The 24,844-nt window shown below is 47.1% G+C and overlaps 7 protein-coding genes across 11 annotated transcripts in view; 4 read left to right on the top strand and 3 right to left on the bottom strand.

The window, feature by feature from the left end:
• The window catches only part of LOC132262394 (autism susceptibility gene 2 protein homolog), a 120,933-nt gene extending 109,551 nt beyond the window's left edge, over nt 1-11,382 (top strand). Inside the window, exons 6-14 of the mRNA XM_059761666.1 lie at nt 542-799; nt 3,922-4,916; nt 5,295-5,501; nt 5,579-5,787; nt 6,545-6,900; nt 7,622-7,660; nt 7,915-8,200; nt 8,263-8,392; nt 8,691-11,382. Of these exons, the coding sequence (XP_059617649.1) occupies nt 542-799; nt 3,922-4,916; nt 5,295-5,501; nt 5,579-5,787; nt 6,545-6,900; nt 7,622-7,660; nt 7,915-8,200; nt 8,263-8,392; nt 8,691-9,636 (3,426 nt within the window). The 3' untranslated portion in view covers nt 9,637-11,382. The remainder of the gene's footprint in view (nt 1-541; nt 800-3,921; nt 4,917-5,294; nt 5,502-5,578; nt 5,788-6,544; nt 6,901-7,621; nt 7,661-7,914; nt 8,201-8,262; nt 8,393-8,690) is intronic.
• An 865-nt stretch (nt 11,383-12,247) lies between these two features.
• LOC132263566 (transmembrane protein 268) lies at nt 12,248-18,310 on the top strand. 5 transcript variants are annotated; one of them, XM_059763385.1, is made up of 4 exons: nt 12,248-12,917; nt 14,000-14,872; nt 16,534-16,693; nt 18,197-18,310. In XM_059763385.1, the coding sequence occupies exons 1-4, from the start codon at nt 12,708-12,710 to the stop codon at nt 18,250-18,252; spliced, it is 1,299 nt and encodes a 432-aa protein (XP_059619368.1). In that variant the 5' UTR covers nt 12,248-12,707; the 3' UTR covers nt 18,253-18,310. The 5 variants fall into 5 exon arrangements, with proteins under 5 accessions (XP_059619368.1, XP_059619367.1, XP_059619369.1 ...); XM_059763384.1 differs by lacking the exon at nt 18,197-18,310 and adding an exon at nt 17,158-17,429; XM_059763386.1 differs by lacking the exons at nt 16,534-16,693; nt 18,197-18,310 and adding an exon at nt 17,158-17,429.
• On the bottom strand, nt 17,900-18,753 carry LOC132263570 (uncharacterized). Its single transcript, XM_059763391.1, has one exon. It carries the CDS (start codon nt 18,673-18,675, stop codon nt 18,331-18,333), a length of 345 nt encoding a protein of 114 aa, XP_059619374.1. The 5' UTR covers nt 18,676-18,753; the 3' UTR covers nt 17,900-18,330.
• On the top strand, nt 18,744-20,510 carry LOC132263565 (PAT complex subunit CCDC47). The gene is made up of 2 exons (XM_059763381.1): nt 18,744-18,841; nt 19,023-20,510. The coding sequence occupies exon 2, from the start codon at nt 19,030-19,032 to the stop codon at nt 20,446-20,448; it is 1,419 nt and encodes a 472-aa protein (XP_059619364.1). The 5' UTR covers nt 18,744-18,841; nt 19,023-19,029; the 3' UTR covers nt 20,449-20,510.
• Nucleotides 20,511-20,599: 89 nt separating this feature from the next.
• Nucleotides 20,600-22,279, bottom strand: LOC132263568 (PI-PLC X domain-containing protein 2). The gene is made up of 2 exons (XM_059763389.1): nt 22,087-22,279; nt 20,600-21,842 (listed from the first exon to the last, which is right to left on the bottom strand). The coding sequence occupies exon 2, from the start codon at nt 21,838-21,840 to the stop codon at nt 20,860-20,862; it is 981 nt and encodes a 326-aa protein (XP_059619372.1). The 5' UTR covers nt 21,841-21,842; nt 22,087-22,279; the 3' UTR covers nt 20,600-20,859.
• Nucleotides 22,280-22,337: 58 nt separating this feature from the next.
• On the top strand, nt 22,338-23,031 carry LOC132263569 (large ribosomal subunit protein uL29). Its single transcript, XM_059763390.1, has 2 exons — nt 22,338-22,544; nt 22,759-23,031. The coding sequence occupies exons 1-2, from the start codon at nt 22,405-22,407 to the stop codon at nt 22,988-22,990; spliced, it is 372 nt and encodes a 123-aa protein (XP_059619373.1). The 5' UTR covers nt 22,338-22,404; the 3' UTR covers nt 22,991-23,031.
• Nucleotides 23,032-23,039: 8 nt separating this feature from the next.
• On the bottom strand, nt 23,040-24,731 carry LOC132263567 (polycomb protein EED). The gene is made up of 4 exons (XM_059763387.1): nt 24,452-24,731; nt 24,236-24,384; nt 23,303-24,167; nt 23,040-23,243 (listed from the first exon to the last, which is right to left on the bottom strand). The coding sequence occupies exons 1-4, from the start codon at nt 24,524-24,526 to the stop codon at nt 23,040-23,042; spliced, it is 1,293 nt and encodes a 430-aa protein (XP_059619370.1). The 5' UTR covers nt 24,527-24,731.
• Between the last annotated feature and the right edge of the window lie 113 nt (nt 24,732-24,844).

Here is a 24,844-nt window from a genome sequence, read left to right as displayed (position 1 = left end):
TGATTGGTAGGCTTTTTTGTTACGGTGCGCCGTTCATTTGAATATTGGTGGCGAAAAATGTTATGATTGGAATATATTGAGCGCCGTCTTTGGCGATGGGTGTTATGGCACGCACCATTTCAACGGGTTACTGGAGACGAAGAAAGAACATATTTGATAATATTAAGGAGTTATAAAATTGACAAATTTACGATTATTGGCTTGATCAATAATTGACGCTGAAATGTGATTTTTTAATTAAAGTCATTAATGCAAATGATGATGATATTTTCAAAAGAAGAGGGAAAAAAAGAACGTCAAGAAGAGATGTTGAGAAGTCACTGAAGAGATGCGGAGATGTGTGACAAAGAGGCAAACAGATATTTCTCCAACCATATCGTCGTCATTGAGCTCACTTAATGTGTTTATTGATTTGGTTAATTTAAAATGATAAAAAACAGAACAAACTCCAGTGAGTGGCGATGCCATGAGGTGATGCAAAAAGTCTGTCTTGAGAGCCGCTGGGATAAGAGTTCGGCTAATCGTCTTGCTTCCTTCACAGGGTTCTGATGGAGGGTCTGTGGTCTTCGCGTCAACTCCGACTCAAGTCACAACTGCAGCTCCCAGTCCGGCGGCGCCTAGGAAATCGGATTTCCCAACCACTGGACTGCCGCTCAGCAACGGGCCACTGGGGCTGGGAGGCAGCGCCAGTCCGGTGCCGGTGCCCCCGGGACCGGGACCCGCTCCTCCGGCCCCCTCGCCGGCTCCAGCCGCCCTGCCACCTCCGAGTCTGCCGCCACCATATCCGACACCAATGCAGGTATGAAATCTACACACTCGCCATACTCAGTCGGCTTAAGAAAAGCCAATTTCTTGAAGGAGAGTTATCTCGTGAAGCTGAGTTGAGCACTGAACGACAAGGCTAAGTGGTCCTGAGAGATCGCAACTAATTAATAATAATGGAAAAGAAAGCTTACTGATTGAAAGCTTCTGGTTTTTCAATGGGAAGTCGGACTTATTGATGTTTTTTCGGTGACAAATTGATCCAAAAAGGATACAGTCGGGATTTGATCCTAGTTATAATTGAAATAAAATGTTTCTTTAGCTTGAGAATGTTAGAATAGGTAAAAAATTGTATTTCAATTTCATTTTGAATTGAAATCTAACATTAATTTGTGGCACGTTTCAACCGGGACACTCTCATTCCCGTGCAGACGCTTTATTTCGGGGAAAAAATCGCAATAATTAAATCATCTTATGGGGATTTTAATTAAAAGCATCCACTCGTCTGTGCGCCTTTTTTTCGCCCTTGTGCGCGCTTTCCATTGTTATTTATTGTCTAATGAGAAATTTGTTCATAAGAAATGAAAGCCACACGCGGGGGTGGATCCAGAGGGCGCGGACACAGGGAGGAAGAAGGAAAGAGAGAGAGAGAGACAGACTCGATCCGGAATCGTGGGGAGATTATGAGTGAGATGGGAATAAAATTGAGGGAGAGAGATTCTATGGGCATTTTTTGTTCCTCACCAGGGATAATTGCATACTTTTTTCCTCATCATTTTTTTCCCTTCCAGCCTCTGTCTGTCTCTTGGCTGGGAGCTTTTCCGTGGTGATCTTAATCCCAGGGATTTTTGTCCGTTCCATCGTGATGAACAAAAGGCACACATTTCTATACAATGGGAGATTTTGACTTTCTTAAATGAAAATTACTTTTTATCTTCTTACGGCATTAATAAAAGCATCTTAATTCTCTGTGCGCCATGCGACGACCCTCATAAAATATGTCTGGGGCATCTTCTCGAGCGCCAGGGAAGAGAGGGAGAGAGAGAGGGAAATTGTCGTTGTGGAGTTGTGGGATGGGAGGCGACCGCATCTCAATTTGCCTCCGGAGGCGCGTCTGAGGATGACCACACACGTGAGGTGTGTGTGTTTGGGGGTGGGCGCATGTCGCTAATTTGGACAATATTATGCTAATGTATTGTCTACAAATTAATTGACACAATTAGCGTCCGGTCGTGAACACATGTTGGTTGGGAAATCAACCCTATTTAGATGCTATTGGCTCTGTCAACACTCAACTTCACACTCACTTGTCTCAAATGTGTGCTCATGAGATTGAGTACGAATCTCATTTGTCTGCTCAAAGTGGCTGTTTATGCGTGCATGAGGGTATGCTGTGTGGGGATATATTGGGCTCCAGGGACCCCCGAAATAGGGTATAATAAGTGACTAATTTTAAGGAGTTTTCACATGATGTGGAGGAAAGAAGTCGAGAGTGTGTGCTTTAACTGGAAAGCTTGTGAGCTCGTAAATGGCTTGAATCTTCACTTCATTTATAGTCTCTAATTCGCCCCTCTAGTTCAGTGGCTCTCCTGTCGCACACACAAATTTGCGGAGACGCCTCTTGATGAGCGACGGATCCTGAGGCCAAGAGTCCATTGATGTGAAGCGAGAGGGGATTGATGGGGGGAGAGATGCGCCCAAAGACCAAAGTTGAGCGTGTCTCTATAGAGCAACTACTTAGTTCCACTTGAATGGCATGCAGAGTAGAGAGAGAGTGTTTAGAGCGGCAGAAGATGAAGTTTGAATTGTTCTCGCTGTGTATGCCATCGTGGGTATGAAATGATGACATGTCTGTCCACCTATAAAGCCATCAAGAGGCCACTTCAGAGGCGAACACACTCGATGATGGCAAAAGTGTTCACAATAAGCGGCAATCAGAAAATAATAATAAAACATCATGTGTACATTAGCCTCAATGTTTGGCTCAACTCTTGTGGCCTGTGTGCTATATAAAAGCTCCACTCATTTACACATTGTGTGTAATGTTTAATGTGTGTACACGCATTTAGTGTGATAATCACTTGACTTTGAGAGGTTGAGCCTCAATGGGGAGATTAATGTCCCAAGAGCGAGAGTGGATGGCAAAGTGAACTGAAGTGGTGAAGCTGCAAATGAATCAATTGAAATGGATACAAAGAGGTGTTGTTTTTTCCCTCACTTCTACTCCCAAATCCAACAAATTGTGCTTGAAGACTTCTCAAAATCCTGTCTAAAACTCCTTCTTTGATATCAACAATTACACATTTCGGAGTATTTCCCACAATGTGTGAATGGCATGACTTTTTGTCGTTTTTCCGTGCGATTTCTTCTCACCCAACCGATAAGGCATGTGCATATAATGTTTTGTGACCCATTTCACTTTGCGCCGGCAAAAATTATCATCCACCACTTACAATTGATACATTGTGAATAATTTAGCGTGAATTGTTGAGCTTCTTATCGCACATTGCTTTTTGACTGGTGCGCTGCGCGCGGGAGCGAGAAGGAGTGAGAGTGGAGGAAAAAAGCGCGCGCGAAACGAGGGCATAAAAAGGAGGGAAATAAGAATAAAAAGCAAAACTTTATTGAGTCATAAAGTGAGATTCATAAAAATTTTCACGATTGGCGAGTATGTGTGGCTCTGTCTTGTTGCAAATAATGCAATAATGGCGCGTGATGCCTTTTTGTTTCGTTCGCCTGGGCGAAACTTTGTTGAATTTGTCGTTGAACATGAGGAGCACTAAAAATGATGATGGCACAGAGTGAAATTTAATGGGGCGGAGGGTGTATTTGAGTCAATAAAACAGTGTGAAATTGAGAAAGCTGTAAAATATCTCTTCATTCTTCCCTTCTTTTGTCCTAATTTGAACACATTTCGAGGACGATATCTCGTGCAGACAGTTTGGTGGGTATTTATTGCCGCGGTGGCGACATAAAAGAGCGCCCCGAAGGGCTTGTGAATGGCAAAGTGCACAAATTTGCACAAGAGCTCTATGTTTGTGCTGAGATACAAATCAAGAGTGGATTCACAAATTACAGCCTGATGGGCTATTGCGCTGCGGCGCATTCGCGCGGCCAGAAGGATTTTGCATTTATCACGGTGCTTTTCTTCGATTGCAGGTATCAAACGGCCCGATAAGCACACACCTGACACCAATATCGAATCCACAGCAGGCGCCGCCGCCGCAGCTGGCTGGGAAGCCGCTGACGGGCAGCAGTGGAAAGCTGCCGCCGGTATGCGCGGCGGCGGGGGGCCAAGTGGCTCCTTCGGTGGGCAAGCAGCCGCCGCAGCAAATGCCGTCGCCGCAACAGCAGCCGCAATCACCTGTGGCTCCTCAGCCGCCCGCGCCACAGGCGCCGGCGTCGGGGAAGCCGCCCTCGATGGCGGCCGTGGGGAGTTTGATGGGCGCCACGGCGGGAGCGCCGCTCACCACCATCGCCAACGGCTACTCGTCAGCCATTCCACCGATCTCCACGTCCACACATCCCATCTCCACGCCGCGCATCACGTCGCCGGGCCTGGCAACGGGACAGCAGGTGGCGGGCGCGCAGCCGGCATCCCTGCCAGTGGGCGTTCCGCAGCCGCCGCCGGCCACGGCGCCCACGGCTCCACCTCCGGCCACGCTGCCTCCGGGCTTGGACAGTGCGGCCGCGGCGAGTGGGCGGACGAACAGCCCGGCGGTGGCCACGAGTGCGGTGCTGTCCGCCGCGGCGCCGGCTGTGAATGGCAACAGCAGCGCTGTGACGTCCATCGTGGCCACCAACAGCAGTATTCCGGCGGTCTATCGGTCTGGATATCCCAATTATCCGCTGTACGCGCCGTACAGCAACCTCCATCACAGTCCGTATCTGCCGCCGGCGGTGCCCTCGCCCACGGCGTCACCGCGGACGGCGGGCGATGTGGGCCGCACCGGGGCGCCGGGACGGGGTGAATCGCCCCTTGTGATGTCAGCCGCGGCGAAGCCCGTGCGCCCCGTGACGCCCAGTTCAAATGGCAGCGCCACAGCAGGACCGCCGCCGCATGTGTCGGCGCCCTCGGCCAGCGCCACGCCACTGGTGGCCAGGACACACTCACCACGAGGGCACAGCCCAACTCGAGAACGTGATAGCTATAGGTAAGTCCGCGCGGGCATTCTGTGGCCTCTCTCGTCTCTGCTAATCATGCACACACTCCATCAATGGTTTAATTGAGAAATCGCACAGAGGCAAGAAGTGTCCAGTAATTAAGTGCAATGATTGCCATTGGGAAATCTGGGTCATTCGGGCTGCGGAGATTGAGTGAAATTTTAAGACAAATGAACTGTATTGAGTCTCTGGGATTGCCTATGCGAAAGTATCACAGAATGTCGATATCCCGTGTGTGTGTGCGCGATGTTCACGCGTGATTTTGCATGATTAGCAGAACACAGAGAGTACGAGACGTGCCACTCAATAGAGGCATCAATCAAGTGTGAGTGCAATTAATCACTGTGTGCCTATTAATTTGTCAACAGTAGCAATGTTAGTAGTCTCTCTCGATCATCGGCAACACCCGGATCGGCGCCGTACAGCGGCGGCAGCTCGAGTGGTGTCCAGCCGGGACCATCGCCAGCCTTGTACAACACGGCCGCGGGAGCCACGCAATCTCCATTGCCACCAGCGACAGTTGGTGTATCTTCTAGTCTCTCTTATCCCAAAAGTACACAATCCACATGGTCAAGGTACGGTGCATCATTCTATTTTCCCCCTCATTGCTCACCCGGTATATTTATTGGATTCTCTCTTATCCGCTTCGCAGCACTCAACTGTCTCCGGCCACAAATACATCACTGACGAGGCCTACACCACCTCCAGTTCCGGTGTCAATTCCATCACTTCACTCCTCTTCGGTCGCCACAACGCCAACATTTCCGCCACCTCTGTTCGCCGCTCCGCTCCCTCCGCCCGCCGTCACGACAACGGCCGCTGCGCCCCATCCCTTCAGTGCTGAATCTCTCTTTCAATCAAGTAAGGGTAATGTGATCAATTTTCCACCCTCTATTTCTTCTGCAGCCACACACTGATGATATATTGCGAATGAATTCCATGTGCTGCACAATTTGCTCGCGCGCCCTTATCTGGAATTCTGCACAACTGCTCTTCGTCTGATAACATTCCAATTTTTCCCATTTTCACTCCATTGAATTTCCCAACTGGAAATTATTTTGCCATTTTTTTCCACCGCCGCAAAAAAAGAGTGCAAAACTAATTTGGACAGAGTTTTCACATCATTTCTTGCTAAGTAGACTTCATCAATGGGGTGTAAACATGCAGTTTATAACGCCTCACACGGAAGGCTGTTTAGGCCCATTTCTTTGCCAACTATATTATACTTTTTAATAAATTCCAATTTTCCAATTATCACGGTTTTTGCATCGTTCACAAGCCAATAATGGTGGAGGTTTCTATTGCACTAGAATTTCGTTGTAATCACTGGTGGAAACAAGAGCAGAAAATGTGGCTGAATTGCATGAGAATAATTACTCGTGGAAAAACATGTTCTTTTCGTATGTTTTTTTTTGCTTTGAGATTAATTAATTTAGCGCTACAAATTGAATTTGTAACAAGACATTGAGAGAAAACGCAATATGATCATCAGTGGGTTTGTGCGAATTGTGGTAGAAGGAAAAAAATAGTGTATTTTGATGACTTTGGACGGTGGATTTCTCATTGAATGTGTCTTTTCTCTCTTCTGAACTCCCAACATGCACGCGTGATCGCGCAGATCAAGCAGATCTCCTGCGTCGTGAGCTGGACAATCGGTTTCTGGATCGCTCGGGTCTGAGCGCTGTGCCACCGTCGCCGTACTTGAGGCAGGAATTGCACCATCACCAGCACCAGCACACGCACCTGCATCAGCATCAGCAGATCATTGCCAGCACCCCGTCGGCCCCGGCGCCCCTCTTTCCGCCGCCCATCTTCAAAGACATCCCCAAGATGGGCGCCGTGGACTCGCCTTTCTATCGCACGGGCCTGGGCATGCCCACCTATCCGGGCTACAGCCCAAGCCTTCTGCATCCAGGTCTCAGCGGACCCACGCCATTTGTGCCACCAAGTCATTTGCCAGCATTCGCCCCAAAGGTATGATGATCAGCCGCAGTGTTATTTGGCCGCAAAAAGAGCGCCGGAGAAGAGATAATTTCTCGAGTTCACGAGAGAGCGTTTTGCATCTTGAATCTTCCATCCCAAGATGTGTTTGTGTGATGTTTTTGTGTCTGAAACACACTAAAGCATGCAACAGTTAATTAGTCAATCAATCACAATTCACAACACACTCTCATCATCATTATTTCTAGTCTCTCTAATTCATCAGTATTTTTTTTTATGGTTTCTGTGTTTAAAATGCTGTTCGTTCTTGGCTTTGTTCTTGGCGTTTAACTTCCTTTCACTCGAAAGTGCCGCGCAAAGGTGTGTTTTTTTTTCTCTCTATATTGGAAATTACTTTCACAAGATGAAAGCCAGATCCTCCGGAGATGGATTTTTACCTTCAATTTCCAGCTGAAATTTACGTATAGAGAAGAAAAAGAAAAGATTGAAGAGCATTTGATTAATTAATTGCTTGTGCTGAAGTATAAATTGCGCATTTTCAATCAAAGAATTGCTCTTGAATTTTTTTTTAAATGTATTTTTGCAATGAAGAGGATCACAGTTATTTTTGTAATAACACCGATTTGAATTGCAAAAATGATGAAGATGAAGTGAAAAAGAAAAGAGAGGAGACATTGCAGTATTTCTCTTTCTTTTCTCTGATTTGTGTTTCATTTTGTTGTAAAATTAAATTGCATTTTATTTGTGTTCGCAGCAACCACCTCCTGCCGTTGACCCTAAGCCTAAACAAGTGGTAGGTGTCTCATCATCTCTCTCTCTCTCTCTTTTCCCAATTGACCTGAAGATATAATAGAGTCACTAACATTTCTCGTTGCTTGAATTTATACTCAATTTATTTTATTCACCAATTTTCGTTGATCATTCATGAAGACTTTCTCATCGTCAGAGTAAATTTTTGTCACTGTGAATTTTAGTTAAATGAAATGGGAAAAATTGCACAAATTGCCAAAAGAATGTGGGATTGAATTGTGGCGTGAATATTTGCAGAAGACGGGCCGATGGAATGCGATGCACGTGAGGATCGCATGGGAGATCTACCATCATCAGACGAAACAGAATCCGGAAAAGACAGCGGCAGCTGCGGCGGGCTTGAGTGCAAAGGCGACGGATCTGCTGAGGCCGCCGTCGCACATCTTCCCGCCGTCGACAGCGCTTGGGCGGCCACACGAGCTGCCCACGTCCACCTTCCCGCCCACCGGATTGCCCGGCCGGACGCCCTTCGAGTCGGCGCCGCTCTCCACGAGTTTCCTCACGTCACCAGCTAGTCATTTAGGTAACACAGTCGGCGTGTTTCTCACCGCACAGCCACTGAATTGACTCCCATTTTGCTTGCAGGGAGCGCAGTATCTCCGTTCGGACGGTACGCATCCCCCTTCGGTGGCTCCCCGTTCACCGGACTGTCGCCCTTCTCGCGGGAACTTCCCCTCGGCGGGCCACTGTCGGCGGTTCACGATCCATGGCGAAGGTGAGCATTTCATTTCACAAGCGCTTTTTTCTCTCTATTTGCAGACGAACTGACGAATTTCACACTTTTTTTTCAATAATCAAATATTTATTCTTGCGAGTGAATTATCTCTCAAAACAACTACTTATTTGGGTTTATTTAAATTTGCACGATGTCGCAAAGGCGACATGCTTTTGTACAGCTGTAACCCGAATTTTTGTGAATTCTTCACTGAGAGAAAAGAAATTGGGGAAATTTTGTGTTTTAAAGCATTATAAGAAATTGGAGGATCGTGATTTCAAAGCGCTCTCTTTTGCAGCACTCTGCCGAGGACTATTGGGGCGTATCCGCCGGGTCCGGGCCAGAGTGCGTGGCCTCTGAAGCCAGACCCCAACATAGATGCGGCGCGTCGGGAGGCAGAGGAGCGTGAGCGCGAAATGCGCGAGCGGGAGCAGCGGGAACGCGAGCGTCAGCGTCGTGAGCGCGAGGAGCGTGAGCGGCAGCGTGAGCGCGAGAAGGAGGAGAAGAGGAAAGAGCAGGAGCGCGAGCGGGAGCGCGAAAGAGAGCGCGAGAGGCGCGAGAAGGAGCGGCGCGAGATGGAGCGGCGTGAGATGGAGCGCGAGCGGCTGCTGCAGCAGCAGCGGCTGGCGGAGAGTAGCAAGTTGGCGGCCAGCGGCGTGCAGCGCGACAGATCGCCGCTGCGCAACGGCACGGATGTGGATGTGCGCGTGAAGGAGGAACCGCGGAAGGAGGACACGGATCTGCTGATGCGCACCGATCCACGCTATCACCCCTCGGCGGCCGCCGCTGCGGCCGCGGCGGCGGTGCATCATCCCTACTTGGCGGTGCGCCACGGGCCGCACGTGCTGCCGCCGCCGCCGCCGCATCTCACGCGGTCGATGCTGCCGCCGTCTCTGGGTGCGCCGCCCATCACACACTTCCCGCCGCCGCCACCGGGCCCCACGTGGGCGGCCATCGATCCGTATCGGGACCCTTATCGGCTGGACTCGATGCTGCGCTACAATCCGCTGGTGGAGGCGTTCAGGGCGGAGGAGGAGCGCGCCAAGGCGATGAACGCGTACGCGGCGCACTCGGCGGCTCACCTGCGGGCCAAGGAGCCGAGCCCCGTGCCGCCGCCGCCGCCCTCACACCACAGACTGCCTCCGGGGGCGCTGAAGCCGCCCTCAGCCCCCCATCTGGCGCCCGGCGGCATCCCGCTGGGCCCGGACATGCACAAGAAAGACGACGGCTCGGCGCCGCGATGATAGGCGGAACGTGTGGATTGTGAGATGCGCGGCAGCAAAGTGATATTGAAATATTAACTATTATTTAATATATAAATATTATTATATATTGAGGAGATGATCAGTGGGTAGAGAATTAGGATTTAATAGTAATTTGTGGACGTTAGAAGAGGCCGAGAAGACGAGTGTGTTTGAGAGGCAAGATTAGGAAACTACTTAGGAGAAAGTGATGGCGGAAAAGTGAATCTCATTCTTAATTTAATAATTAAATTATTGCGCTAGGAGAGACTCTAAATGGTAGAAGACACAGAAACACACACACACACACACACAAGATAGGGATGAAGTGTATTACCTACTTTCTAAAGATGAGAAAAAAACACACACAGAAGAAACATGGAAATACTGATAAGTTTATCAAATATTAGTAAAGTATATTAAATTATTATCTAATGTAATGAATTGAAGATATACAAAAAAAAATATTTTATTTATATATCAAACTTAACTTTTTAGGACACATGAGAGAAAGAAAGAGAGCAAAAGAAGGAGAAAATCCCAGTGAGATGAGAGAATAATTGTGAGGAAGAGGCAAAGAAATTGTGGAACACAAGAGATTCGATTTTATATATATTTAAAATAAAAAGGAAAAAAATATGAGGAAATGCGAGGAAGGGAAAATACAAAATTGTACATGAAAATGAGAATCTAGGCAGCATAAGTTATTTATAACAAGTGAGACAGTAATTACGTAGGAACCACCATATACATGGATAAACAGTGGATTTCATAACTATTTACCGTGCATGATAACTAGAGGGCGTGTAGTGAAGGCCTAGGCTCTAGGCTAGGCTGGCTAATGAGTGGCGCTGAATTGCGAGCATTTGTGGGACGCAAAACGCGCGCGCGCGCTGGACGACAAGGAATTTCGCGGAACAAGGTTTAAAGAGAGGAGAACAGAGAGTGTTAAAAGAGAAATGAAATCTAGTGAATAGTGAGAAAGGTGAAAGAGAAAAACAATTAATAATAATGTAAAGTTACATGAAAAAAAAATTGTTGTTGTGTGTGCGCTTATTTATTTTCGATATTAAGGGTATGAAGAGAGATGATGAGATTTTTTGGGGGAAACAGAAAGGAGCGGCAAAAGTTGTGCTGATGCAGAGGAGAAAAAAGAAAGGAAAAATAGTATTCGTGGGGGGAAAACTTTGCATAAATTATTAACATTTAAACGTGAGAAAGTGTGGAGATGAAACAGGCCGTGTATATAACATTTAAATAATACATTTAAAACAATTAATCCAATATTTATTGTGTCTAAATACACGCAAACATCATTCATCAACGTTAAAATATTTACATTTTCAATAGCAATTGAAGGTAAAAAAAAACACACAAACACACGGGAAACAAGATTAAATGAAAAAAAAACGTACCAACTCAATTTGCATTTTTTATTTCCAGTCAAAAGATTTTTCTTTTCATTATTATTTCCGATTAAAGTTTTCACTCCTTCCGAGAAGGATGAAAAACAACAATCTACCAATTATTTAAAGACTAAAAACTGAAGAAGAAGAAAAAAGTGAGAAACATTCATAATGATAACATGGGAACATTGTTGGAAACGCGAATATGATTTTATTTTGCTTTGCCAGATCTTTTGTACACCATTTTCCACATTTTCGGTCTTGAATGAGCGCGGGAAAGTTTGAACGGATGCACGTGGAGAATATAAGTTTTGGCTGATAAACAGAAAGTACAAAAAAAGAAGTTTTATTCTTAATTTTCTTCTCCAACAAAAGCCAGAGTCAAAAAAAATTTAGAAAGGAATGATTCTTTATCAAAAAAGTAAAGCAAAGAAAAAGGGGAACAGAAAGAAATTGAATGTGAAAAGATGCAAAATTGATACACAATAATCAAAAGAAGAAAAAAAAGAGCGAAAACAATTTTTCACTAACACTCCAAATTAGAGAAAAAAAAGGACTTTATCCAAAAAAAAGAAGAAAACAGAAATCGCACACAAAATGAGAGAAAAACGCACGTTTCCAACAGAAGAATAAGAAGAGGAGGAAGAAGAAAAAGAGAGAAAACAACTAATTTTAAAGGTAATTTAAAAAAAAATGAAAGAATAATTAATAATGTGAAAGAGTTTTAATAAATTATACAAAAACATTTATGAAAAAGAGAAAATGAAAACTTAAAATTTAAGAGGCGAGACTGAAAAGTCTTTTGAAGAAGAAGAAAGAAAATTGCGCGATTAACTTTGAAAGGATGAGAGAAAACCATGCAAATTGTAAGTTAGAGAATTTTTGTTCATATATTTTTAAAGAAACAAAAAAGTGGTGTAGAATGAGAAAAAGAGAAAAGAAAATAAAAACTGATACATAATGTAATTGCTTTGTAAATAATGTCGATGTAAGTATAAGCCAAGAAAAGAAAAAGTGAATGAAAAGATGAAAATCAACATTATACATAAACAATTGTATTTAATAAATGAAAAAAATACAGTGGAGAAAAAATATAAACAGACGATGACGAGTTGGAGGAGGATTATTAAAAAAAAAAATGAATTTAAGATGATAGTGGATTTATTGAGAGGATGTGAAGATTTAAAAAAAATGAAGAAAAACAGAAAAGTGTGTAGATAGTTTTTTTTATTTGCAAAAAAGTTTAATGAAATGAACTTAGTTAAATTTCTTCGCCGCCATTGATTCTTAATTTATATTGTAATAATTATTATGATTACTGTATGAAAAGGTAATTAAAATGAATAAGAAAAAAACAATTAAACATTTTGTAGATAAATGTGAAAATGCGAATAACAATATATATATATAAATCCAAGAAAATGTGTTTTCTTCGTGCTGCATGATGCATACGCTCTGTGTCGTTTTGCCCGCCTTCAGGCGGAATTTCCATGTCTGTCCGAGGGAATTCCTCAGACAGTGCGTCGGATTGTTGGTGGGATGTTTTGACGTGGTGCGCCGAGGAATTCGGTTGACGTTTGATGTTGTGCTTCTCACCTGCTTGTTTTTCCATTTCCCCGTGAAAAGTCCCCTTGGCGAGTGCGAAAAGTCACCTTCCGGAGGCGCCCAATGAGCGACAAGGACGAGGTGGACCGCGTGGCGGCCGAGAAGGGCGCGCCGGAGAATGGGGGCGTCGTCGCACCTGACGTTATCACCAGCAGCGCCCGGGGCGTGGAGACGAGCCCCGAGGCGAGGGACAGCGCCCCGCGGGCAGCCACCAAGAGTCACTGGGTGAAGTTCGACGATCCCGAGGAGGCGGACAAGGCGACGGAGGACGCGGTGAGTGCCTGAAGATCTCCGCAAGTCAAGGTCTCGTGTGGTGAATTGTTGCGTGGCAGCCCGGAGACAGTGGCCAGCCATTCCGGGGAATTTGCATAATTGAAATACACAGTCGAAAAGTCACCGCCACAGAAGCGCTCTGTGTTCCCATTAATAGATAATGCATGGCATTTCGGAATGCCTGTGCACATGAGAGGCACCTGTTCCGAGAGGCTCTGTGAGAAATTAATATTTAAGGCGGTCACACGATATTTGCGCCAAGAACACTGGCTTTTGTGGCTTCTGTCCACTTTTCCAGCATTTTTCCAACTATGTTAAATCCCAGCAAACCCAAGAGCTAAAAAGCAGGTATTTTAGCTAAAATGTGCTAAGACGAAGTATGAAAACGGATTCAAATAAGCGATCGCAGCGACGACACGTCAACTGAGCACAGATTTTCAAAGTTGCATTTCCACTTAATTGTGCAATAAATATGGTTCAAATGGAGAGGCCATGACTCAATTACTAAAGAGGAGCACGAATTGGCTCACAATAATGGGCTTTATTGCCTTAAAAGAGCACAAAAATTGCCTTTGTTGCTCAAAAATTGGTAGGTTTTTGCTATTTCCGCCTTTTCCTTCTTCTTTTGTTGCTTCTGCACACAGTTTCCAACAGAAGAAGCTCTTCTTTCTCACTTGAGCCACTCATTATCATTCTTATCATTGGTTTTCCCCCATTTCTACTTTAATTGGTCGCCGCTGTGATCGCTAATGTGTCCACTAAACTGCTAAGACCTTAGCGGAAAAATGCAAAGAAATCAGCTTTCTAAATCTCAACTTTGAGATCTTAGCATTTTGTGTTTGCTCTATTTTCTCTAATCTATCGAATCTCATATATTGAGCAAATGGTCTGCACAATTTCCATAGCATTTCGATTGGAATCCCGTGATTCACTTGAATGAATGCAATTGATGCAAGAGTGAGAGAGTTTCATGAGGAAAACAAACACAACACTTGATATTTTGCTGTATTTTGCTAATGAACACTTGTTGAGCAAGGCCGAGGAATTTCATGGTGATGATCTCTTTCTCTCTCTCTCGACAGCAGTCTCCTCATCCGCTGGCGCCGCCGCGCCCGGCCGCCGTGCTGACCACGGAGACGGTGCACGTGAACGTGAGCACGAGTTCGTCGCCCACGCGATCTTCTGGGCCCGCGGAGAGGAACCACCAGGCGGGCAAGCTGCCCTCTGTGGCGGTGATTGACGTGCCGTCTTCGCGCACGGCCGACGCGGCCGGCATGCGGACAATCGAGCTGTCCACGGGCAGAATCCGAGAGGGCTTCGCGAACGGCGACATCATCGTGACGCTGCTGCCGGTGAACACCAAGTGGCCGTGGGTGACGCCGGCGCTCTTCCGGCCGGAGCTCGTGCCGGAGGAGCTGATGGCGCAGGGTCTGACGCTCACGGTGGAGGAATACGTGCACGCCATGGAGACGCTGGTGAACGACTACCGCTTCACGCTGTACAACATCTGCTACAAGCGCGTGCTCGTGTGCTGGATCCTCTTCGCCTTCGCCGTGCTGCTGGGCCTGCTCTTCTCCGGCCTCACGGGCATCACGCTGTTCGTGCTGGGCGTGGCGTGGCTCTTCCTCAACGCCGCCGCGATCTTCTTGTGCATGTGGATCAAGTTGCGGCTGTCGCGCGGCCTGGAGAAGTGTCTGGCGCTGGTGAACAAGCAACTGCTGCGCCACAAGATCCTCCTGGCGCTGGACGATCGCGGCAAGATCTCCTGCCACAAGGTGAACCTGTGCTTCCTCTACTTCGACTCCAGCCAGTGCATCAGCTACCTCAACGACTTCATCGCGCGCCACGAGCAGAGCGGCAACGCCGTGCCGCCTGGCTGGGAGTCGCGCATGGATCTGGGCGCGGCCGACATCGTCATCCAGGGCAGCACGACGACGAGGGTGTCTAGGAAGCAGGTGAGTTTCTCTGCCCACTTTTCCCCCGAAACAACTCGAGATCTGTGCTGAATTTGAGAGTTGAACGCCAAGTGGAACTCTGATTGGACTTGAGGACAGACAAAGACTTGATCGGAGATGATTTTCACATTCATTTTTTTTTTAGTTCAGTGTTAGCAAGAATACCATTGATGTGGAATGTTGAACTTTTACATATTTGAAAGTTTTAGTGGAAATCGATCCAATATTTTTCATTACAAATGCTGAAAATCAAAGACAAGTTGAGAGAAACGAGGAAAATTGCCTGAATTTAAGCGAATTGTCTCTCAAATTCATCACAGATCTTTCTTCCCTGCATGAATACATGTGACCTTTGAATTCTCAATGTCCCGAGAGAGAGAGAGTGAATCTTGAGGATCTTCCCGAAATCCCTGGTCGAGGAAAAGTGCACCGCCTCCCTTTCCATGATTGCACACAATTAACGCGTCCTCGTCTCTCTTCCACACTGACCAAATTGCCCTAATTGATAATGACTCTGCGCGCCGGCCAGACTGTGGGCGAGGAGCTGTTCCTGCGGTATCTGCAGCGCTGGGGCAAGGACTTCCTGCGCCGCCGCCTGGACTGGATACTGGAGGAGAACGGGCTGAACGGCAGCCCGCGGCACCTGCAAGTGGCCATCTGTCCGTGCCAGTACGCCGAGGAGATCGTCCTGAACAAGCCGCGCCGCGATCCGCGCCAGTGCTGCGCCTGCATCACCAACTGGTTCACGTCGCGCGGCATCAATTGCTGCTGATGCAACGAATCTCCGTCTGTCCCCTCGACGCTTGTCCTCTGCTGGTGACGGTTTCCTAACTTGCTAATCACTCTCGTCGTGGAGTCTCTCCACTTCTCACCTCATTGTTAAACACACTCTCGCAATTTCTTGTTTGTTTTGTAAATTGTTGTTTTGTGTGTCGCTGCTTTGTACACCTTTTGTTATCGCTCTATTTTTTCCGTCTTTCTTTCTCTGGCTGGATTTTGTGGACAGAATGGGAAGAGATTTGTTGGGCGGGAAAATTCGTGAATGAGGAATTATGGAGGGCAATTGCCATGTAATTGAGCCTATGATAATTGATTCTCTAGCCTTTTGCGCTCTTTCACTGTCTGGCGAATCACTTAGCAGATTCTGTGAGGTGTGAAATTGGCAATTTAGTTGTAAAATTCAGTAAAACTGCTCCAATTTGGGCTTTTTGGCTAGCCGAATTACGGTTTGTGTTTCGGCTAGCCGAAAAGCCATTACATTTGAATCTTTTGACCACCAGAAAATCCATGAAAACTCAATTTTCCGCACAAAGTATGAAATTAGGGATAAATAAAATCATTTCCTTTTTAGTATCAATATAAATGAGGAAAGTCAGAACGAGTTGTTCGAAATTAAATTGTTTATGCATTCTTTCATATTTTTCCCGGAAAATTGAGTTTTCATGGATTTTCTGGCATTTTTAGCGCAAATTTTACACTGCGTTTATTCAATTTAGTAACTGTCAGACTGTGGCAAGAGGTGGTAAAATGTGGTAATTGCGCCCTAACCTCAACTAGCCCGACACTTCCGACTCTGTTGCGCGCGTGGCGCGCGTGCGTGAGTGTGAGAGCGTGTGTGATTGGGTGGTGTGAGGCTTCTAACCGTCTTCGTGGTGTTGCAGGAGAGAGCCACGCTGCTCTACCTGCGCTACGCCTCGCGGTGGGGCAATGAGGCGACGCGGGGCATCATTGACGTGTCCGTGGTGGAGCCGGCGAGACACTCTGCCACCACGCAGTGCCCGTGCCAGTACATTGAGCAGCACCTTTCCTGCAAGCCACGAGGCAAGTTGAAATTTTTCAGTATTCTCTACTGGGTTCTGGCCTCTGAACGCTATGACTGAATCTCTTCTGCCTTCTTACTTACTATTCTGTAAAAAGAAAACACGACCAAACTGTTTGTGTACAAATTTTATATGTTAATTAATTCCAAAATTTATTTCTTTTCTCCATGCGTTGGCCACTATTTTCACCGCGCACGACTGTTTATTTTGACCGATTTTGTGTGTGACTCAACAAACAAATTCTGTAACACTTTACTAAAAAATCTTTTCCCTGGATTTGTAAACTATGTAAATTTACATTAAAAAAATACTTGGTGTTGTATTATTACATTTTTTCCCATTTGTTTTCGCACATAACACACCATCATTTATACCAACATTTTCCCATTTCTTATTGGGGGAGTACAACCCATTAATAATCCCTAATCTTATGAAAATAATCAAAAAATAAAATTAACTTATCAGGAGATGGATCATGTTTGTTGAAGATCTGTTATGATGTTAACAGTCGAGATACAAGAATAATAGCCTAGAATCATCGATCGAACGATCAACTATTTACGTAAAAGAAGCGATAAAAGAATAATGATTATTGTAAATACGAATTCGTAAAATGGACCAAAATAGTATTTAATCGTCCAAAATAGTGAAAGATCTTTGTAGAATGCTCAAAACTTTTACTATCCCGCATTCCTTCTATAAAGTATTAAGAAGAGAGAGTGAAAAGAAAAGAAAAACAAATTGATTGTACTTAAAGAGAAGCAAGAACAGTGCAAACTGAGCTATTTTACTTAATGATGAATGCAATATTATTGATCTGGTTGTGAAGAATCTAATATATATTTATGTGAAAGTATATATGGAAAACATCACATTCCGTCCAAAAAAGGATTCCATTACTATTATTGAACTTAATATTGGTGAGAATCTTATCTGAAGAACGGCGATAAAAACTTTTTTCTTGCTCACAAATTTGTAAGAACTTGTTGTAAAAATTATTATTCTATATTTACAATAAAATTCCAAGTACTTATAGCACGGAATAATTCTCTAAGCTTGTATTCTGTCCATAATTCCCAAGAAAAATCTTCAAGATTTTGGAGAGAAAAAAGGTAAGAATTTTAGGTTAAGCGTGTAGAAATTCTTTCTTTGCGTTTGTAAAGTAGATAAAAATCATGTTTAACCTTTTCGTTTTCATTTTCTGTATTCTTTAATTTTTATTAATATCTTGTTTAACAGTATTTTGTGCCTTTCGTAGTAAATTTGGTAAAGTTTGTTGTGTCGATTTTTTAATGTGTAAAGCATGCTGCACATGCTTCAAGTAATAATTAGTATTACATGAAGCATATGCTTCCCGGATTTCCAAACAGTTTTTTTCGGTTTATTATTTGATTTATTAATGAATTTTTTCTCAGTTTTTGTTTACTATTTACATGATTTTCTGTGAGAGTCAATAAATATTCTTTATCACCAGAAACATTCTCATTATTTCTCGATCTTTCAGGCTATCCGTGTTCCTGCCTCGCTTCCGTGACGGACACCAACATTATGTACGTCTAATATTCATCCAATTATTACTTAATGCCGTCCAGCACACATTCCTGAGCAACATGGGGAGAGTTATCGAATAAACGAGTATTATCTTTCAGCTTTGATCTTGATTTCCTCCTCGAAAAGCGACACTTCTTCCAGATTCTTGTCAATTTGCTCGTGGATTTCCGCCGATTTGGCTTTTATCCTATGATTTTTCTCCTGCAGATGATTTCGCAGCTCCTCCAGCCGCGTCCGAACGTCTTTCAGATGCTCCACGTCCTTCAGGAAGGTCTCAAAGAGCTTCCACCAGTCGTCCAAGGAAACATTCTCAGTCTCTTCCAGGCATCTCGTTTCCGGCACTTCGGGTTTCTCCGCCTTGAACGTCTCCATATCTGCTAGGATCTCCTCTAAGGACAGCATTGGGGGCGCCGGAGGGAGTTTCTTGAACATTTTGGTCGATTTTGGAAAACTAAACAGCAAGCAGAAATGTAATTTGACACTTCAACGTCACGTGTCGAAGTGGCATGCGAGTTCAGTTCACAAATTGCCTGTGAAAATTCTCAACCAATCTCCCGGAAAATCGCCTTTTTCGCCGGGAAATACATGAAAAACACAGGTAGAAATACTTTAAAAGTCTTCTAGAGAAGCTACTCTATTGTTTCGTTTAGAAAAATTGCAGATATTGGATGTATTTTTGGGAAAATTTGCTTCGTAATTGCATGACATAACCTCAAACCTTGACCCAGAAAATTCCCGGATTAATTTATGATCTAATTAAAGAATTCTTTTTCACACAGCCGAGACATGAGGATTGCAGCACTGCTCCTCATCGTGGCCCTGGTGGGTGACGCGACATGGGCTCAACAGGCGGGAGACTTTGAGGACAATGATTTCGCTGAGTTTGAGGATTTCGACGATGACTTCGTGACTGTGAGTCCGGGAGCGCCCGCGGCTGGCCAGGCGAGCCAGAAGAAGGAACCTGAGCCTGTGAATGGGGACTTCAAGGAGATCGATGCCGATGACGGCGATGAAGCGGTGGTGGAAGATGAGGAAAGTGAGTTTGAGCACTTCCACGATGAGGAGGAGTTTGAGGGCTTCCCGGGCGGAGAGGCGCCTCCCAGCGAGGGCGCTTCGCTGGACCCGAAGGCCGGTGAGCCGAAGCTCACGATGGCCAAGGTGCCGATGCACTTCCGGACGCACTGGGACTCGTACTGGATGGAGATGATCATGATAGCCGGATTGCTGGCGTACTTCTCGAATTTCTTCATGGGCAAGAGCAAGAACACGAAGCTGGCCAATCTCTGGCTCTCCACGCACCGCAGCCTGCTGGAGGAGAACTTCGTGTTGGTGGGCGACGACGGGAAGCTGGAGAACGAGTCGCACGGGCTGATCAAGGAGAGCGAGAGCACGTTCACGCTGTGGTGCAGCGGCCGCACGTGCTGCGAGGGCATGCTGGTGGAGCTGAAGATGATCAAGCGGCAGGATCTCGTGGCGATCATTGCCGGACTGCTGCGACCCAACCAGGATCAGGTGCACGTGAAGATCGAAATGAGCAGAGACGTGATGGACACGTTCGTGTTCTGCGTGGCGACCAAGAAGACCGCCACGAAGATGTTCAAGGAGCAATCTGACCTCAGCAAGTTCTGCACTCTAGTCAACAAGTCCGAGGACAAGTACAAGGTTCCGCTGGGCTTCTGTGTCCTGTCCGAGCTGCCCGAGGCGTCGTCGGGCGTGCTGGACTCGCGCCTTATCGCCGCACTCAACAAGTACGCGCCGCTCATTGAGTACATCCACGTGTCTGACCAGTTCTGTGGCGTCGTGCAGCAGGAGGATCCGGCCAACCTGAAGCAGCCAGAGGTGAAGCGCATGCTGATGGCGGGCTTCAATCTGCCGCCCAACATCGACATGGAGACCGCGAAGCCGCTGCTCGTGCTTGTGTTCTACCTCATGGAGCGCCTGAAGCGCTTCCGGCTGTCCAAGGAGTCGAAGGCGAAGGCGGACAAGAACCGCGCCCGCGTCGAGGAGCAGTTCCTGAAGAACACGCACGCGGCGCGCGCCGAGGCGGCCGCGCAGCGTCGCGAGGAGAAGCGCAAGGCGGAGAAGGAGCGCGTGATGGCGGAAGATGATCCGGAGAAGCAGCGGCGCTGGGAGAAGAAGGAGCAGAAGCGCCAGGCGAAGAAGAAGGCGCCCAAGATGAAGCAACTCTCCATCAAGGCGCTCTGAACAACCCAATTTCGACTCTAACTCTCCAGTCGGAGGATTTTCGCTAGAGATTCCGCATATCGATAAATTTCCTCAATAAAATTTGTCTCTAGTTTGAAAACACGTGTTGTTTGTGTGTCAAGAGGTCAGGAAAACAGGCATTTTCTCTCAAGAAAAGAGCTGTATTTCTAATATATTGACTGGTGATCTTACACAAGACAAGACCTAAGCTTAAGTTTGGGTATTTTTTAGGTCGTTTTTTGGCATTAAAGCTGCAAAGCAAAGAGCCAGAGTGGAATGATAAATCATTTAGAATATCGTACATTTTGAGCTCCACAATCACAACAAATTAGGTCAAATAATAAATAAACTTTATCACAATGCAAGAGAATATGAACGTCGAAGTGTAGCTAAAGTTCTGGGCTTTGCGGCTCATGCGGAGGATTCCATCGTGATGATCTTTGCCGTGTGCATCTTGAGATTGAGATCGACGACAATCTTGCAGAATTCACTGTCCTGAATCTCCACAAAGTCCGCCAGGACGACATTGACTGTGGGCGCGTCGCCGGGACGCCAGACGCCCGGACGCTGGGCGGCGATCCACGAGAGGAGCTTCCGGAAGACCTTGCGCGCGCACGTGCGCTGGAGGGAAGACAGGAAGCGCGGCACGGTGTAAGAGATGTTGGGCGTGAGCACGCACTGCGTGACGTAGCCTTTGTGGGGCGAGCGTGAGGCCAGGCCTCTCTCCAGGGACTTCTGCAGGCGCCCCACGTTTGTCTCGTTCGGCCACGGCGTCGGCCAGTCGTCGCTCGTCCAGAAGTTGCTCACGCCGTGCGCCTGCGCATTCCGGTAGATGATCACGACTTGCTGGCCCGTCTGCTCCGCCACTCTGGGCGTCCAGTGGCGCAGCAGTCGGCCATCCCGAGGCCACACTCTCTGGCCCAGGACGTCCGTCAGCATCGCCATCAGCTCAACGTGGTTCTTCTCCTCGAACTGATACGTGTGCTGGATGTCCAGCACGATCACCTCGCCCGGGTGGCTGTCCAGGAAGTCGCGGATCTCCTGCAGAGGATCCACAATCTCCTCGCAATACAGGCCGTGCACGAAGTAGTAGCGCTGCTCCTGGCGACGGAAGCTAATCCGGAAGTCCAAGTAGCGAATCCCGTTGAGCAGCTGCTCGTGCAGCGACAGCTTTTGCGTCACCGCCCAGCGCTTGATCACGCACGGAATGACTTTGTGCAGCCAGTGAACGCACGCCTCGGCGTCCGGCGCCACTGGACTCAACGCCCGCATGTCGTACGTCATGGAATCGTGCGTCCCCGGAATGGCCAGGTTGATCACCGGAGTGTCCTTCAGCGGGTCCGGCAGATTGGTCACCCAAAACTCCAGGTTCTCCGACAATTTGCCGCGCATTTCTGGAACAAAAACAGCCAAACAGCAGATAAGATAAAGGGTGAAACACTCGACGATTCACAATGTATCGATTTGCAGAGTGTCAGGGAGACTTATTTATAGTGTAGCTTGTTGTTGATGAGGCTTTGGGAATGCCAAAAGGCTTGATAACGACGCTGGAGGTCAGTTCAAGAAACTCATTAATTATTTATTGTAATATCAATCTCAACCCAACGAAAGGACCCATTTTTTCATATCTCTACTCACTGGTATTTGCAACCACTTCACAACACACAATCACTCGTGGTCAATTATTCAGCTGACCCACCGCGACTTCAGCTACTCCATCGATTGGGAAATGCACGGAAAGGCGAGGAAAAGTGGCGAAGAAAAGGAGAAACAAAGCCTCTGTGACCAGCTGTTTTGGGCGATGCAGAAAAACATTGATTTCGCGTGTTGCCAGCGCAGAGTCTGCTGGTGCAATCTGGTGGGATTTCTAGGGAATTTTTGACGTCTGCGGCGTTTCCGGTTCCGTCTGTCTTTTCTTCTGTGAAACGTGACGCGAAAGCGTATTTTTCCACCAAAATGGTCAAAGTAAAGTGCTCAGAATTGAGAACCAAGGACAAGAAGGATCTCGTGAAGCAGCTCGATGAGCTGAAGACTGAGCTCCTCAACTTGCGCGTGGCGAAAGTCACCGGGGGCGCTCCGTCGAAGCTGTCCAAGATGTGAGTATTTCATGCTCGCCTTCCGCCTCTGTTTTTGGTCTGGGAAACTGATTTCCCGGCTTATTAGGGACGAAATCCTCACCTAAAACCCCCAATCTTTGAAATTGTGTTGATTTGGCTGAATTTCTGGGGTTATTTTGATCTCTTCTCGGCAAAGTCAGGAGTGACATTGTGAGGTTATGTCGTTTGATGCATTTTTGTTGTCTTTTTGCAGTCGCGTTGTCCGGAAGGCCATCGCCCGGGTGTACATTGTGATGCACCAGAAGACGAAGGAGAACCTGAGGAAGGTGTTCAAGGGCAAGAAGTACAAGCCTCTGGACCTGAGGCCGAAGAAGACGCGCGCCATCCGCCGTGCGCTGAGCGAGCGCGACGCCAACAGGAAGACCCTCAAGGATATCCGCAAGAACGCCAAGTATCCGGCGCGTAAGTACGCCCTGAAGGCGTAGGTCCGATTGGAGTGATTAAAACAGCGCTTTTGACGGCTAAAGAGCGATTTTATTTGGGAATCCTGTCCCAGCGCCAAATCGTCCCGTCGTCGCACACGCAGATCAGGATGTCTCCGTCGCGGCTGAAGGCTGTCTGGCGGATGGCGGTGGTGCACTTGGGATGGGAGAGAATTGTGCTCCTCGCCAGGCTGGGATCCTGCACGTCTAGTTCCCAGATGAAGGTTTTTCCGCATTGATTCCCCAACGCGATGACCTGCAATGGGGCTTTGTTAGACGGTTCGTGTTTCAGGAGGGCTGCAAAAGGGTTCTCACCTTCTGCCAGAAGTCCAGGGCGAAGCGGATGAACCAAATCTCACACTCCTTGTACTCGAAGTGATGAATGACGGACACGGAAGTCTCATTGTGGCGCAATTCCGTGTCATCCAGTCGCCCGGGCTTCCAGCACACGATGCAGTTCTCACAGGACTTGGACAGCACAAAATCGCCCATCCAGCGCACGCAGTCCACGTAGTTGCGGTGGATGTCGCGCGTGGAGAAGTCCGGGAAGTGTTCCTTCAGCGTGTCGAAGGGTCTGATGCTCTTGTGCGTGTTGAAGGTGTAGCTGCTCTTCACGGCCTCCTTCATCTCCGCCTTGCCCAGGCCCCACAGCTTCAGGGAGTGATCCATGCCGCACGACAGGAACCTGTCGCCGCTGATGTCAAAGTCGGCGCTCAGCACTTCGTCTCGATGACCCTCGACGCCCCCGAAGATGGCAATGCAGACGTCTGTCTGCACGTTCCACAGGCGCAGCGAGTGGTCCTTGCTGGCGGAGAGGAGAATGTAGGGATCTCTGGGGTGGAATTTCAGCTCATTGATGGCGTGTCCGTGGCCAATGTAGTGCTTCGAGCAGGTCATAATCACCGGATTGAAGATCCTGATCACGCCGCGAAGCCCTCCTGCCGCCAAGATGGGCTTCTCGGTCTCCGTTTCATATGACCAAGCACAGGTGTAGAAGATCTCATCGCTGTCCGGATCAGCGTAGCACTGAAGGAGTTTGATTCCGCCACTCTCCAGGCACTCGTAAATGGACACTCGATTGCTGCCCACAGAAGCGAAGATATTCGGTTGTCCCTTCTTCAGGTTCAAATTGAACTGTGTGCCGAACAGAGGCTGCCCATGATCCTCCTTGAGACTACTCCTGAAACCCAGAAAAAAGCCCCAAATTAGCCAAAGAATCCTTCCGACAGCCAGAAAAGTGATTCACACGAGAATTTATAGATTTGCTTTGGTGTCTTCGGCGGTTTTGCCTTGACGCTTCTCCTCCCGCGCTTCTTTTTACTCCCCGCAGTGGGTGCTTCACTGTTAGACGTTGTGGATGCTGTGGTGGAACTGCTGGCGAGACTCGAGGAATCGTCCTGGAATCAAAACAACATCAGCATAACCCTTCATTCTCATCGTAAGACACATTCATGGCAAGCTCACAATCTCTTCGATGGATTCGTCGGAGATTTCATGGGTCGGAATGGGATCTTCAGCCGTTGAGGTAGAGGGTTTCATACTGATAAAATGGGAAAACAGGCAGGGAAATGAGAAAAAGCCACTATAAAACACTCCCGGCGCTTCCTCCAACGTTGTTGTGGAATGTTTCTGCCAGAGGTCTCTGCCAGCGTCTGCAGACTTTTTCTGCAGACTTTTGAGAATCAAGAATTGTGAGACGATTTACATAAATTTATAAGAAAATCATGAAAATACTCTGTCCAGAAATATAAAGATATATTTGCAAAGAAATTTGGATGATTGATTCAGGCGCAGGGTTGAAAAATGCCACGAAAGAAAAAGTCACCAAATCGTTGGCCACCATCTTTAAAAGTGGTG

The sequence above is a fragment of the Phlebotomus argentipes genome, unplaced genomic scaffold, assembly GCF_947086385.1.
Source record: "Phlebotomus argentipes unplaced genomic scaffold, Phlebotomus argentipes genome assembly contig_15, whole genome shotgun sequence".
Classification (NCBI taxonomy): domain Eukaryota; kingdom Metazoa; phylum Arthropoda; class Insecta; order Diptera; family Psychodidae; genus Phlebotomus; species Phlebotomus argentipes.
The sequence above is the reverse complement of the archived record's forward strand: the minus strand, read 5'-3'. Positions and strand labels throughout refer to the sequence as shown.

Bases quoted from the DNA above. Each gene is read 5' to 3' on its own strand.
- LOC132263568 (XM_059763389.1), bottom strand. From the start codon at position 21,840: ATGCGCGGCAAATTGTCGGAGAACCTGGAGTTTTGGGTGACCAATCTG.
- LOC132263566 (XM_059763382.1), top strand. From the start codon at position 12,708: ATGAGCGACAAGGACGAGGTGGACCGCGTGGCGGCCGAGAAGGGCGCG. The intron at 12,918-13,999 runs GTGAGTGCCTGA...CTCTCTCGACAG, and splicing joins ACAAGGCGACGGAGGACGCG to CAGTCTCCTCATCCGCTGGC. The intron at 14,873-15,401 runs GTGAGTTTCTCT...CGCGCCGGCCAG, and splicing joins CGAGGGTGTCTAGGAAGCAG to ACTGTGGGCGAGGAGCTGTT.
- LOC132263570 (XM_059763391.1), bottom strand. From the start codon at position 18,675: ATGTTCAAGAAACTCCCTCCGGCGCCCCCAATGCTGTCCTTAGAGGAG.
- LOC132263567 (XM_059763387.1), bottom strand. From the start codon at position 24,526: ATGAAACCCTCTACCTCAACGGCTGAAGATCCCATTCCGACCCATGAA. The intron at 24,168-24,235 runs GTGTGAATCACT...TCTGGGTTTCAG, and splicing joins AAGCAAATCTATAAATTCTC to GAGTAGTCTCAAGGAGGATC. The intron at 23,244-23,302 runs GTGAGAACCCTT...GCCCCATTGCAG, and splicing joins CCCTGGACTTCTGGCAGAAG to GTCATCGCGTTGGGGAATCA.
- LOC132263569 (XM_059763390.1), top strand. From the start codon at position 22,405: ATGGTCAAAGTAAAGTGCTCAGAATTGAGAACCAAGGACAAGAAGGAT. The intron at 22,545-22,758 runs GTGAGTATTTCA...GTCTTTTTGCAG, and splicing joins CCGTCGAAGCTGTCCAAGAT to TCGCGTTGTCCGGAAGGCCA.
- LOC132263565 (XM_059763381.1), top strand. From the start codon at position 19,030: ATGAGGATTGCAGCACTGCTCCTCATCGTGGCCCTGGTGGGTGACGCG.